Consider the following 14841-nt stretch of genomic DNA (forward strand, 5'->3'; position numbering starts at 1 on the left):
TAGAAATCCAACTCGCCCCCAACTCCCAACAGTGGAAATTCACCCCACCCAACTCCTTTTAGAGCGGAAATCCAACCACCCGACTCCCACCAGAGTAGAAATCCAACCCCCCCCCAACACCCACTAGAGTGGAAATCCAACTCCCACCAGAGTAGAAATCCAACCCCCCAACTCCCACCAGAGTGGAAATTCACCCCCCACAACTCCCACTGGAGTGGAAATCCAACCCCCCAACTCCCACCAGAGTAGAAATCCAACTCCGCCCCAACTCCCACCAGTGTGGAAATCCAACACCACCCCCCCCCGCAACACCCACTACTGTGGAAATCCAACTCCCACCAGAATAGAAATCCAATCCCCCCAACGCCCACCAGAGTGGAAATTCCCTCCCCAACTCCCACTAGAGTGGAAATCCAACCCCCCAACTCCCACCAGAGTAGAAATTCACCCCGCCAGAGTAGAAATTCACCCCACCAACTCCCACTAGAGTGGAAATACAACCCCCTGACTCCCACCAGAGTGGAAATTCACCCCCACAACTCCCACCAGAGTAGAAATCCAACTCCCCCCAGAGTGGAAATTCACCCCAACTCCCACCAGAGTAGAAAACCAACTCCCACCAGAATGGAAATCCAACTACCCCCCAACTCCCACCAGAGTGGAAATTCACCCCCCCAAACTCCCACCACAGTGGAAATCCAACCCCCTCCCCCGCAACACCCACTAGTGTGGAAATCCAACTCCCACCAGAGTAGAAATCCAACCCCCAAACTCCCACCAAAATTGAAATTCACCACTCCAACTCCCACTAAAGTGGAAATCCAACCCCGCGCCAACCCCCACTGGAGTGAAAATCCAACTCCCACCAGAATAGAAATCCAACTCCCAGAGTAGAAATTCAACCCAACTCCCACCAGAGTAGAAATCCAACTCCCACCAGAGTGGAAATCCAACCCCCCGCCCACACACCCACTAGTGTGGAAATCCAACTCCCACCAGAGTAGAAATCCAACACCCCAACTCCCACCAGAGTAGAAATCCAACTCCCCAACTCCCAACACAGTAGAAATCCATCTCCCCCCAGAGTGGAAATTCACCCCACTAACTCCCACTAGAGTGGAAATCCTACCCCCCAACTCCCACCAGAGTAGAAATCCAACCGCCCCCCCCCCCCAACACCCACTAGAGTGGAAATCGAACTCCCACCAGAGTAGAAATCCAACCCCCCCAACTCCCACCAGAGTGGAAATCCAACCCCCCCAACTCCGAGAGTGGAAATCCAAACCCCAACTCCCACCAGAGTAGAAATCCAAACCCCCCAACTCCCACCAGAGGGGAAATTCAGATGCCCCCAACTCCCACTAGAGTGGAAATCCAACTTCTCACCCAACTCCCACCAGAGTGGAAATTCATCCCCACAAGAGTGGAAATTCACCCCCACAACCCCCACCACAGTAGAAATCCAACTGGCCCCCAACTCCCAACAGTGGAAATTCACCCCGTCCAACTCCTTTTAGATCAGAAATCCAACCCCCCCCAACTCTCCCCAGTAGAAATCCAACTCCCCCGAGTGGAAATTCACCCCAACAACTCCCACCAGAGTGGAAATCCAACCTCCCGACTCCCACCAGAGTAGAAATCCAACTCCCCCCAACACCCACTAGAGTGGAAATCCAACTCCCACCAGAGTAGAAATCCAACCCCCAACTCCCACCAGAGTGGAAAGTCACCCCCCGCAACTCCCACCAGAGTGGAAATTCACCCCCGCAACTCCCACTAGAGTGGCAATCCAACCCAACTCCCACCAGAATAGAAATCCAACTCCCCCCCCAACTCCCACCAGAGTGGAAATTCATCCCCCCAAACTACCACCACAGTGGAAATCCAACCTTCCCCCCCGCAAGACCCAATAGTGTGGAAATCCAACTCCCACCAGAGTAGAAATCCAACCCCCCAACTCCCATTAGAGTGGAAATCCAACCCCCCAACTCCCACTAGAGTGGAAATCCAACCCCCAACTCCCACCAGAGTAGAAATTCACTCCCAACTCCAAGAGTAGACATCCAACTCCCCCCAGCGTGGATATTCACCCCCCAACTCCCACCAGAGGGGAAATCCAACCCCCCAACTCCCACCAGAGTGGAAATTCACATGCCCCCAACTCCCACGAGAGTGGAAATCCAACTTCTCCCCCAACTCCCACCAGAGCAGAAATTCACCCCCACAACCCCCACCAGAGTAGAAAACCAGCTCGCCCCCAACTCCCACCATTGGAAATTCACCCCGCCCAACTTCCTCTAGAGCAGAAATCCAATCCCCCCAACTCTCCCCAGAGTAGAAATCCAACTCCCCCCAGAGTGGAAATTCACCCCACTAGCTCCCACTAGAGTGGAAATCCAACCCCCCGACACCCACCAGTTTAGAAATCCAACCCCCAACACCCACTAGAGTGGAAATCCAACTCCCACCAGAGTAGAAATCCAACCCCCCCAACTCCCAGCAGAGTGGAAATTCACCCCCCGCAATTCCCACTAGAGTGGAAATCCAACCCCCCCCAACTCCCACCAGAGTAGAAATCCAACTCCCACCACAGTAGAAATTCACCCCACCAACTCAAACTAGAGTGGAAATCCAACCCCCCGACTCCCACCAGAGTGGAAATTCACCCCTACAACTCCCACCAGAGTAGAAATCCAACTCCCCCCCAACTCCCACCAGTGGAAATTCACACCGCCCAACTCCCTCTAGAGCGGAAATCCAACCCCCCGACTCCCACCGGAGTGGAAATTCATCCCCCAACTCCCACCAGAGTAGAAATCCAACTCCCCCCAGAGTGGAAATTCACCCCACCAACTCCCACTAGAGTGGAAATCCAACCCCCGACTCCCACCAGAGTAGAAATCCAACCGCCCCCCCCCAACACCCACTAGAGTGGAAATCCAACTCCCACCAGAGTAGAAATCCAACCCCCCAACTCCCACCAGAGTGGTAATTCACCCCCCACAACTCCCACTAGAGTGGAAATCCAACCCCCCCAACTCCCACGAGAGTGGAAATTCAGACGCCCCCAACTCCCACTAGAGTGGAAATCCAACTTCTCCCCCAACTCCCACCAGAGTGGAAATTCATCCCCACAAGAGTGGAAATTCACCCCCACAACCCCCACCACAGTAGAAATCCAACTCGCCCCCAACACCCAACAGTGGAAATTCACCCCACCCAACTCCTTTTAGAGCGGAAATCCAACCCCCCCCAACTCTCCCCAGTAGAAATCCAACTCCCCCCAGAGTGGAAATTCACCCCACCAACTCCCACTAGAGTGGAAATCCAACCACCCGACTCCCACCAGAGTAGAAATCCAACCCCCCAACTCCCACCAGAGTGGAAATCCAACTCCGCCCCAACTCCCACCAGAGTGGAAATTCACCCCAACTCCCACCAGAGTAGAAATCCAACTCCCACCAGTGGAAATTCACCCCGCCCAACTCCCTCCAGAGCAGAAATCCAACACCCCCCCAACTCGCACCAGAGCAGAATTCCAACTCCCATAAGAGTAGAAATTCACCACACCAACTCCCACTAGAGTGGAAATCCAACCCCCCGACTCCCACCAGAGTGGAAATTCACCCCGACAACTCGCACCAGAGTAGAAATCCACTCCCCCCAGAGTGGAAATTCACCCCACCAACTCCCACTAGAGTAGAAATCCAACCCCACCCCCCCAACACCCACTAGAGTGGAAATCCAACTCCCACCAGAGTAGAAATCCAACCCCCCAACTCCCACCAGAGTGGAAATTCACCCCTCCAACTCCCACTAGAGTGGAAATCCAAGCCCGCCCCAACTCCCACTAGAGTGGAAATCCAACTCCCACCAGAGTAGAAATCCAACTCCCCCCCCAACTCCGACCAGAGTAGAAAACCAACTCCCCCCCAACTCCCACCAGAATGGAAATTCAACCCCCCCAACTCCCACTAGAGTGGCAATCCAACCCCCAACTCCCAGAGTAGAAATCCAACTCCCACCAGAGTAGAAATTCACCCCACCAATTCCCACTAGAGTGGAAATTCACCCCTTCAACTCCCACCAGAATGGAAATCCAACTACCCCCCAACTCCCACCAGAGTGGAAATTCACCCCCCCCAAACTCCCACCACAGTGGAAATCCAACCCCCCCCCCGCAACACCCACTAGTGTGGAAATCCAACTCCCACCAGAGTAGAAATCCAACTCCCACCAGAGTGGAAATTCATCCCCCAACTCCCACCAGAGTAGAAATCCAACTCCCACCAGTGTAGAAATCCAACCCCCCAACTCCCACCAGAGTGGAAATTCACCCCCCACAACTCCCACTGGAGTGGAAATCCAACCCCCCCAACTCCCACGAGAGTGGAAATTCAGACGCCCCCAACTCCCACTAGAGTGGAAATCCAACTTCTCCCCCAACTCCCACCAGAGTGGAAATTCACCCCCACAACCCCCACCACAGTAGAAATCCAACTCGCCCCCAACTCCCAACAGTGGAAATTCACCCCGCCCAACTCCTTTTAGAGCGGAAATCCAACCCCCCCCCAACTCTCCCCAGTAGAAATCCAACTCCCCCCAGAGTGGAAATTCACCCCACCAACTCCCACTAGAGTGGAAATCCAACCACCCGACTCCCACCAGAGTAGAAATCCAACCCCCCCCAACACCCACTAGAGTGGAAATCCAACTCCCACCAGAGTAGAAATCCAACCCCCCAACTCCCACCAGAGTGGAAATTCACCCCCCACAACTCCCACTGGAGTGGAAATCCAACCCCCCAACTCCCACCAGAGTGGAAATTCATCCCAACTCCCACCAGAGTAGAAATCCAACTCCCCCCCAACTCCCACCAGTGGAAATTCACCCTGCCCAACTCCCTCTAGAGCGGAAATCCAACCCCCCGACTCCCACCGGAGTGGAAATTCACCCCTACAACTCCCACCAGAGTAGAAATCCAACTCCCCCCCAACTCCCACCAGAGTGGAAATTCACCCCTCCAACTCCCACTAGAGTGGAAATCCAACTCCCAGAGTAGAAATCCAACTCCCCCCAGAGTGGAAATACACCCCAACTACCACCAGAGTAGTAATCCAACTCCCCCCCAACTCCCACCATAATGGAAATTCACCCCCCCCAACTCCCACTGGAGTGGCAATCCAACCCCCCAACTCCCACCAGAATAGAAATCCAACTACCCCCCAACTCCCACCAAAGTGGAAATTCATCCCCCCAAACTACCACCACAGTGGAAATCCAACCTTCCCCCCCGCAACACCCAATAGTGTGGAAATCCAACTCCCACCAGAGTAGAAATCCAACCCCCCAACTCCCACCAGAGTAGAAATTCACCACCCCAACTCCCACCAGAGTGGAAATTCACATGCCCCCAACTCCCACGAGAGTGGAAATCCAACTTCTCCCCCAACTCCCACCAGAGCAGAAATTCACCCCCACCAGAGTAGAAAACCAGCTCGCCCCCAACCCCCACCATTGGAAATTCACCCCGCCCAACTTCCTCCAGAGCGGAAATCCAATCCCCCCCAACTCCCACCAGAGTAGAAATCCAACTCCCACCAGAGTAGAAATTCACCCCACCAACTCCCACTAGAGTGGAAATCCAACCCCCCGACTCCCACCAGAGTGGAAATTCACATGCCCCCAACTCCCACTAGAGTGGAAATCTAACTTCTCTCCCAACTCCCACCAGAGCAGAAATTCACCCCCACAACCCCCACCAGAGTAGAAAACCAGCTCACCCCCAACTCCCACCATTGGAAATTCACCCCGCCCAACTTCCTCTGGAGCGGAAATCCAATCCCTCCAACTCTCCCCAGAGTAGAAATCCAACTCCCCCCAGAGTGGATATTCACCCCACCAACTCCCACTAGAGTGGAAATCCAACCCCCCGACTCCCACCAGATTAGAAATCCAACCCCCAACACCCACTAGAGTGGAAATCCAACTCCCACCAGAGTAGAAATCCAACCCCCCCCAACTCCCACTAGAGTGGAAATTCACCCCCGCAACTCGCACTAGAGTGGAAATCCAACCCCCCCAACTCCCACCAGAGTAGAAATCCAACTCCCACCAGAGTAGAAATTCACCCCACCAACTCCCACTAGAGTGGAAATCCAACCCCCCGACTCCCACCAGAGTGGAAATTCACCCCTACAACTCCCACCAGAGTAGAAATTCACTCCCAACTCCCAGAGTAGAAATCCAACTCCCCCCCAACTCCCACCAGAGTGGAAATTCACCCCCCAACTCCCAGAGTAGAAATCCAACTCCCCCCCTAACTCCCACCAGAGTAGAAATCCAACTCCCCGCCCAACTCCCACCAGAGTAGAAATCCAACTCCCCCCCCAACTCCCACCAGAGTAGAAATCCAACTCCCCCCCCAACTCCCACCAGAGTAGAAATTCACTCCCAACTCCCACTAGAGTGGCAATCCAACACCCCAACTCCCCCCCCAACTCTCACCAGAGTGGAAATTCACCCCCAACTCCCACTAGAGTGGTAATCCAACCCCCCTCCAACTCCCACTACAGTGGAAATCCAACCCCCACTAGAGTGGAAATTCACCCCCGAACTCCCACTAGAGTGGAAATCCAACCCCCAACTTCCAGAGTGGAAATCTTCCCTCCCCCCCAACTCCCAGCAGGGTGGAAATGTCAAATAATGGAGTGCATAATAATACTAGAGGGGATGTTTAATGATATACAAGTTAACTATTTTTTAAATTACTATATGGTAACTACCACAGAGATACAATAGCAGTGTTTTAGAAGGCATTTAGACAGACATTAACATGAACAGGAAAGGAAAAAGATGGAAACAAAGTACAGCACATACCACCAGACCAGACTCAAGGACTATCCCTACTATTAGACTCCTGCACAGATCTCTCAAACGCTAAAAGATGAACTCTTGATTTCCTAAATCTCTCATTAGGGGTCTTGCACTCCATTTGTCCACCTGCATTGCACTTTCTCTGTAACTGCAACACATTTTGAATTGTCTTTTTGTTTTGCTACTCCATGTACTTTTGGTTATTGGGGGCAGAGATCCGTCTCTACCAAAGAAGGTGTAAGGTGCTCCTTCCCTCTGCTAGCCCATAGGTCACCCTTGGACAAGGTGTAGCACCTGCTTTGTCCCCCCTCCCCCCAAACAGGGTCACGTGAAGCCACAGGAACAGGCGCTGTATGATCGTATGAAGGGCCGGTGCATATTACAAGTCCCGGTTATGCTACCACTTTCGCTAGGAAGACAATCTCTGATGAGTATTGTTAGTTGCTGGGGTCACCGGTCCTGTAAGGGCTTTGCCCAGAAGACTGCAAAGGCACACCACTTCTGCAGAAAAATGTGCCATGAACACTCATGGTCACGGAAAGACCACAGTCGCTCACATCACACGACAAGGTACATAACAAACAAACTCCAAGTGCATTGCATGATCTATCTGGAAGGCAAGGCTTTCCACTATATCTCAGTGCATGCGACAATAATAAACCAGCACCAATCATAGTTAGTGCAGACATGGTCGGCTGAAGGCCCTGTTCGCATGCTGTACTGTTCCACATCAAGTTGTGCAGACTGAGTGAATAACTGAGGATTGGTGACAGCAGGTAGGGTGCGGGCAAATGAAATAGAGCAGGGAAACTGTTGGACAGATAATGGGGAAAAGTGTAACGGATGATCGGGGGAAGAGAGACGTGAGTATTGGGCTAACGAAGAGGCAGACACCTGGAGGAACTCATAGGCTGGGGAGAAGTATAGACAGCGAAAGTACAGTCATTCCCTGGGATTGGGAAGCTGGTGCTGAGGGCCACGGTGAGGGACGGGAGTGCACCTGACCGGGCCGTGGGGAGGCTTAGCGAGGACAATCCCGGGGCACAAATACCACCGGGATATCCCGCTCCGAGCAGAGCGAAACCTGTCGACTTTACAGCGCCTGCTCTAGGACGGCCGCGCACGCGTACTAGTGTCGCCGATCGGTTCGGACCGCAGGTTCCCCCCGGTCCCTCAGGCAGCCAGCGCGGTTCAGAGCCGGAACGGCACCCGCCTGGGAGCTGGGAGGATGCCCAGACCGTTCCATGTTTAGCCGGCGCCATTCACTCCTTACCTGGGGCAAGCACCACCCACTGGTCCGGGGTCGAGGTCGGCGCACGGCTCCTCTTGCCAGGCATCTTGCTGCGCGCCTACTCCGACCTGCCCGGGCCCAACCGCCAGCCAATGACACCGCTCCGCCCCGCCCCGCCCGGCCGCCAGCCAATGACACCGCTCCGCCCCGCCCGGCCGCCAGCCAATGACTCCGCCCCGCCCGGCTCGGCTCACCGCACGGGCAGGGGGAACCCAGTCACAGCCACTTGAAGCGGTAGAAAGGTCTCCCCACGGAGCCGCGAGCAGCCTAGCCAGACAAACTCCGAGCGTATGAATAAAACTGAATTAGAGAACAGTCGGCCTCTCGGCTTCTCCAGTATAATAAAAAGGCCTACCTCCGCCCACCCCGACCCCGTCCGTTTGGTGCAGTCCTCCTTCAAGGGACACCGTCCTTAAGGCGCCGCCTCAGCAGCTCGCGGAATAAAAAGAATGGCAACTCAGGAAACGGCAATGCAAATAATGGAAAGGCATGATGCTCTATGTGAAAGTTGAAAAGCGAAGATACCTGTTCTTGCTGAAAACTTTTAAAAAGAAACAAGAATCTGACCCTTGCTCTGCCGTTCGACAGGCTTTAAGACTCTCCTTTCACCTCGGCTCCATTTCCCTGCACTATCCCTTAATATCTATAATTCCCATCATCTCTGTTTTGACTTGGCTTAATTACTCTACTGGATTTCTGAGGTAGACAATTCCAAAGGTTCACCGCCTTAAACGCCTCATTTTGGTTCCAAATGACCTACATTTTATTCTGGGAAAAATCGGAAGTATAGTGCAGATTAGCATCAGGGATGGGAAAAGAAAGTTCATGCTTCAGGACAAAGACTTCTCGTCCGAGCACACCTGCATCCTCGTCATTTAGTAATCCTCCCGCCTTTCAATCCATCTGTTTCGGCGACCTCCCTTTCTTACACTTACTGTCCATCAGTAGCAGCATCACCTGGTTTAACTTCATGTAAAAATACTTGCCTTCTTAATTGAATATTTTATTTCTAAATAAATATGTAAGAAATGAAATACGTACGTGGACACGTTTGGGATGAAGAAGGGGATAAATACAAGCTGGTTGGTACCTGTGTTAAAGGAAGTTTTCTCAGGACCATTGACCATGAAAAAAAATCTCTTTGAATTAAAAAAAAGGTGAAAGCAAGATGCGGTATGATACAAAAACTCAACGAAGCTTGTAAGTTTCAGAGAATGTAGATCCCATAGAAACATAAAGCACAGAAATAGCTTCCTAGACCCATCAAATGCATGTTTCCAATCCCAATTGCTTACATTGACTCTACACCCTTCTACGCCTTACCTATTCAGATTCCTGTCTAAATGTATCTTAAATCTAATGATTGTATCTGCCTCCACCACCTCCTCAATCTGATGTTAGAATCTGGAGCAAAACAAAACTGCTGGAGGAACTCTGAGGGAAAGAGGTTTTGACATTTCAGATTAAGGCCCTGCACTGTTAAGCTAAATCAACGTTGTTTATTGAAATGGAAATTATATTTGACAAATTTGCTGTTTTGCTTTGAGGATTTAACAAACCGGATTGATAGTTAAAGAACCAGGAGAAATCCTGGAAATGGTTATTCGATAGCATTGTAAATATGTCACCAGAGCAGTTCAAGAAGGTGGCTCGTCAAACCAATCAGGGCCACCATGGGTTGGACAATAAATGTCAGGATGCTGTGCTGTTTGGCAATGGGAAGGTTGTAAAAAATCTTGGAAGAAAGTTCAAAGTAAATTTATCATCAAAATATATGCCCATATACAACCCTGAGATTAAATTTCTCACAGGCATACTCAATAAATTCACATAGGAATAATAACCATTACAGAATCAATGAAAGACCGCACCAACTAGGGTGTTCAACCAGTGTGCAAAAGACAAAAAACTATAAAATACAAAAAAAGAGTGAAATAATAATAATAACAACAATAAATAAGCCATAAATATGGATGAAGAGTCCTTGAAAATGAGCCCACAGGTTGTGGGAACGTTTCAGTGATGGGGCAAGTGAAGTAATTCCCTTTGGTTCAAGAGCCTGATGGTTGAGGGGTAACAACTGTTCCTGAACCTGGTGATGGTGTGAGTATTGATGCTCCTGTACCTCTTTCCTGATGGCAGCAGTTAGAAGAGGGCATGTCCTGGATGGTGGAGATCCCTGATGATGGACGCCGTTTTCCTGCAAAAGTGTTTCATGTTAATGTGCTCAGTTGTGGGGGGCGGAGGGAGTCTTTACTCATTATGGACTGGGCCATATCCATTACTTTTTGTAAGATTTTCCATTTGATGGCATTAGTGCTTGCATACCAGTCTGGGATGCAGCCGGTCAATATACTCTCCACTGCACATCCACAGAAGTCCGTCAAAGTTTTAGATTTCATGCCAAGCCTTTGCATGCCCCTAAAGAAATAGAGGCACTGCTGTGCTTTCTTTGTAATTACACTTATGTGCTGGGCCCAGGACATGTCCTCCAAAATAATAACACTGAGGAATTTAAAGTTGCTGACCCTATCCACCTCTGATCTGCCAATGAGGACTGACTAATGGATCTCTTGTTTCCTTCTTCTGTAGTCAATAATCAGCTCCTTGGTCTTGCTGACATTGAGTGAGAGGTCATTATTATGGCACCACTCAGCCAGATTTTCCATCTCCCTCTTATGTGCTGATTCATCACCACCTTTGATTTGGCCTACGACTGTGGTGTTTTCAGCAAACTTGAATACGGCATTGGAGCTGTGATTAGCCACACAGTCACAAATGTAAAGCGAGTAGAGCAGGGGGCTAAGCACACAGCTTTGTGGTGCACCTGTGCTGATGGAGGTTGTGGAGGAGATGTTATTGCCAATCCGAACTGACTGGGATCTGCAAGTGAGGAAATTGAGGATGCAATTGCACAAGGAACTATTAAAGCCAAGTTCTTGGAGCGTATTGATTGGTTTTGAGGGGACGCTGAGCTGTAGTCAATAAAGAACATGTATGCATCTTTGCTGTCCAGATGTTCCAGGGTTAAGTGAGTGAAGAGTCAATGAGATGGCATCTGTTATGGACTCCATCAATGTTTTAGTTATCAGCAAATTGCTGGATCTTCTGCTCTTTCATCACCTTATGTCTGTTCTTTAGGGCTCTTTTTTATGTATCTTAGCCTTGACCCAGTTGGAAGAGGGAGCATTAGTCTGGGCCCCAAGTACTGATCTCTATCTGATCTTCTTATCATATGGCAGTGCTTGTGTATTGATGTTTTGGAGCCAGGTTATGCATGGCTGTGTAAATATCTGCCATTCTGGAAAAGATGAGAAAATCAGTCTTTGCTGATATATTCCATTGTTTTATTTATGACACACAACTGGATTTGAGTTTCCCTTGATGTAAAATATGTTCTCACCTTCCTTGACTGTCTGGTTCAGTACTATTTATTAAAATGAGGGTCTAGTTTAGGATCAGTGATTGGGTCTATATCTGGGACATCAATGTTCTTCCATGTTTATTGTCATTACTACTAAATGATAGTGGGTTCCCTGATTTCAGATATGTAAATAAACACATTGATAAAACTGGTTTGCTCCGGTTTATATGAAATGTGTTCATATTATAAATATAAGTACACATATTTCTAATAAATGTTGGTCGGATTGCTGATGTTACCACAGAAGAAATATGAGAGTCTCTGATAACTTGAGTGCTACATAGTTCGATATAAAAGACCATCTGAATTTTTGACTCATTGGCTCGAAACCTCATTCTGAAAGATAGCCAGATATTGACATCTCTGTAAATAGAATTAGCAGAATTATCACCTTAAGTTATTAACTCATTTCCAAGTCTGGAAGGCAGTTATGTGTCTAATTGAAGAATGAAGATATCTGAAGCTTTCATTTGGTTTAATTGAAACAAAATAAGAGACCAAGGGCAAAGAGGTCAGAATGGATGTGAAATTCATGGTCAACTGGGAGCCAGGGGACATGTAACCCTTGCAAACTGAACAAGTCTATCCTTGAAACTGGTCACACAGTCTACATCCAGTCTTCACATTGTAAGCAACAAATATGGTAAACCTAAGCATGTATATCACAGTTTCATTGGTATGAAGCTGTGGATAGTGATGAGAAGTTACATTGATTGAATGGATGGGTGCTGTAGGAAAGGTGTGTAGGTGTTGATAAAGATGTAGGAGTGAACACAGGGTCCTTCAGTCTGTTCTTTGTAAATGTTGCCTGACCCACTGAGCATTTTTGTTTATTTCATGCTTTCACCTGACTAATGTAGATGTGATAGATCAATATTAACTTTAAAGCTCCCACATGTTTAAAATTCATTTCCAAAGAAATGTTCTGCATCCAAGCCCAAATTAAATACATTTCTGAAAAATATGTCTCTATAAGTACACATATTTCTATGGCAACTCAGGGAGGTTTGAAGTGTTCACAATGTGGGACTTGCAGCAGCCAATTTAAAGAGCAAAGTCTCCAAGATAAGAAAGATGTGCTCCATCTCTTATGCTAGTGTATGTTGAAATATAAATAATGGTCCGGCACTGTAGAAAACTCTCCTGGTGTCATAAGGTGGGTGTTGCAGGTGGGCCCAAATGCAAGACACAGACACTGAAGTACTGGAAACTGGACTGGACTAGAGTTAGGGACGGCACTGGACACAGACTAGGAACTGGGACAGGAACACTGACTTGGGTTAGGACTTTGGCTAAGAAAGCAGGACCAGGACAAGGAACTAGGAACTAGGAGCCTGGGTTTGGACTCCAAGCCAGAGACTGGACAAGGACCCAGAATCTGGGTCTTGACTCGGGCTCAGACCCCGGAACCAGGCGAGGACATGACATGGCTACAGGACTGGACATGGCTTGGGTTCTTCGAGGCTTGGGTTCCTCGAGGCTTTCCTGGGCAGGACGGGGAACCTCCCCCAAGGGCCGGGCCCCTTCCTTGGACGCCGGGCCAGGGTGCTTACTCGGATGCGGGACTGGGATGACTGCCAAGGTAGACTGTCAGGGATTCAGATGGGGAGGGGAAGGGAACAGTCCAGCCTCAGGGTAACGGCAAAGACGGCCTGGCTTACCCCACAGAGGCAAGGACAGGAAGGGACAGATCCAACCTCGGGGTAATGGCAAGGACGGCCTGACTTACCCCACAGAGGCAAGGACAGGAAGGGAGCTCAGTCTGGGGTGGCTTCGCGTCTCAGGGCGGCCAGCAACCTTGGCTGGCTACAGAAACAGCCGAATCCATATCTAGCTCAGAGTGGCAGGGGGCCACTCAGCTAGCCCCAGAAACGGCCGAATCCATACCCCGATGACTGCTCCGACTAGAGACAACAAGGCTCTGTGAAGCAGTGGCCTCTAACCAGGCCGAGAGATCATGAAGGGCTTCTCGAGCCTTCCACCGCAGGTTGCTCCAAGAGGATACTGACGAGACAAACCAGCAACCACACTTCTTCTTCCTGTGTTGTTTTGTGGCGGTTGCCAAACCAGCTTTTAGGTGCATTACCACCACCTGCTAGACTGGAGTGTGGATCATTGGATAAAAAGGAGAAGGGAAAAGAATTGCATTCCCTATATTCTATATAATAAACCTGAGTCTTTCAGATACTTCATGATATGGATCTGTATTTCTCTTGAATTCCCACTTAAAATGTCTTCTATACCCACATCAGTTTTTTTTGTTTATCTTAAACGCTCCTATCATCTTCACTCTTTCTTTTTTGATACTTCTTACATCTTATCAATACATGTTCAACTGTTTCTGATATATTACAGTATTCACACAACCCAGTTGGAAGTTTCCCTATTTTGTGTAATGTGTAATTAAGACTAGTGTGTCCAATTCTCAAATGACTGATGATCACTTCTGTCTTTCTATATCCACTTGACAATCTTTTGTATCTGACTTGTATCTGTATTTTGTACAGTTGTCTCCCTGTTTCACTCTCATCCCAATGCTTCTGCCATGTCTCCTCAATACGTGTTTTAATAATGCTCTTGACTTCTGCTTTGCTAAGAGGGATCTGGACCTCTATTATAGATGATTTGAGCAATTTGTTTAGTTATACTATCCACTTTTTCATTACCCTCCACTCCACAATGAGCAGGAACCCAAAGAAAGCTTACTTCTACCCCATTTTTGGTCAGTGTATATAACAGCAACCACACTCGATCCTAGGGCCATTTATATTCCCAGTCCCAAGATGAGCATCAGGTGCCTATGATTAAGCCCAACTGAAACAAGGAATAGCAGGAAGACCCGGAGTCCTTAGTCCATGGACCGGACCATGAACCAGAATGTGGACATTACGGACCGGACCATGACACCAGGGTAGGGATTCTCCTCTGTTTTGTTCTATAAAGATATGCATGTTAGGTATTTTGTTATAACCTTAAAATGGAGGCAGCTAAGTGAAGTGCTGTGAGAGCAGGCTGACATTGAAGTTAAGTTAGAAATGTTGAGACATTTCAGTCACAGACCCGCAGAGATTTACAAATGGATGACAACAAACAAACAGAGAGGTACAGGAAGCAGCAGAGAGCACCGCTACAAAATAGTCAGGATGAAATTATTAACAAATTGATCTGAGGGCCCTAAAAAGAAAAAAATGTACTTTTCACATTATTTAGCATAATTCAGGGTGAAACTTTTGTTTAATTTTTTTATTTC

At 49.0% G+C, this 14841-nt stretch overlaps 1 protein-coding gene across 2 annotated transcripts in view; it reads right to left on the reverse strand.

Moving 5' to 3' along the window:
- rnaseh2b (ribonuclease H2, subunit B) overlaps nt 1–8259 on the reverse strand; it is a 105481-nt gene extending 97222 nt beyond the window's left edge. For both annotated transcript variants that reach the window (XM_072260759.1, XM_072260758.1), the window contains exon 1: nt 8150–8259. In XM_072260759.1, coding sequence (XP_072116860.1) covers nt 8150–8213 — 64 coding nt within the window. In that variant the 5' untranslated portion in view covers nt 8214–8259. The remainder of the gene's footprint in view (nt 1–8149) is intronic.
- Nucleotides 8260–14841: the final 6582 nt, after the last annotated feature.

This window comes from Mobula birostris, chromosome 6, assembly GCF_030028105.1.
Source record: "Mobula birostris isolate sMobBir1 chromosome 6, sMobBir1.hap1, whole genome shotgun sequence".
NCBI lineage: Eukaryota > Metazoa > Chordata > Chondrichthyes > Myliobatiformes > Myliobatidae > Mobula > Mobula birostris.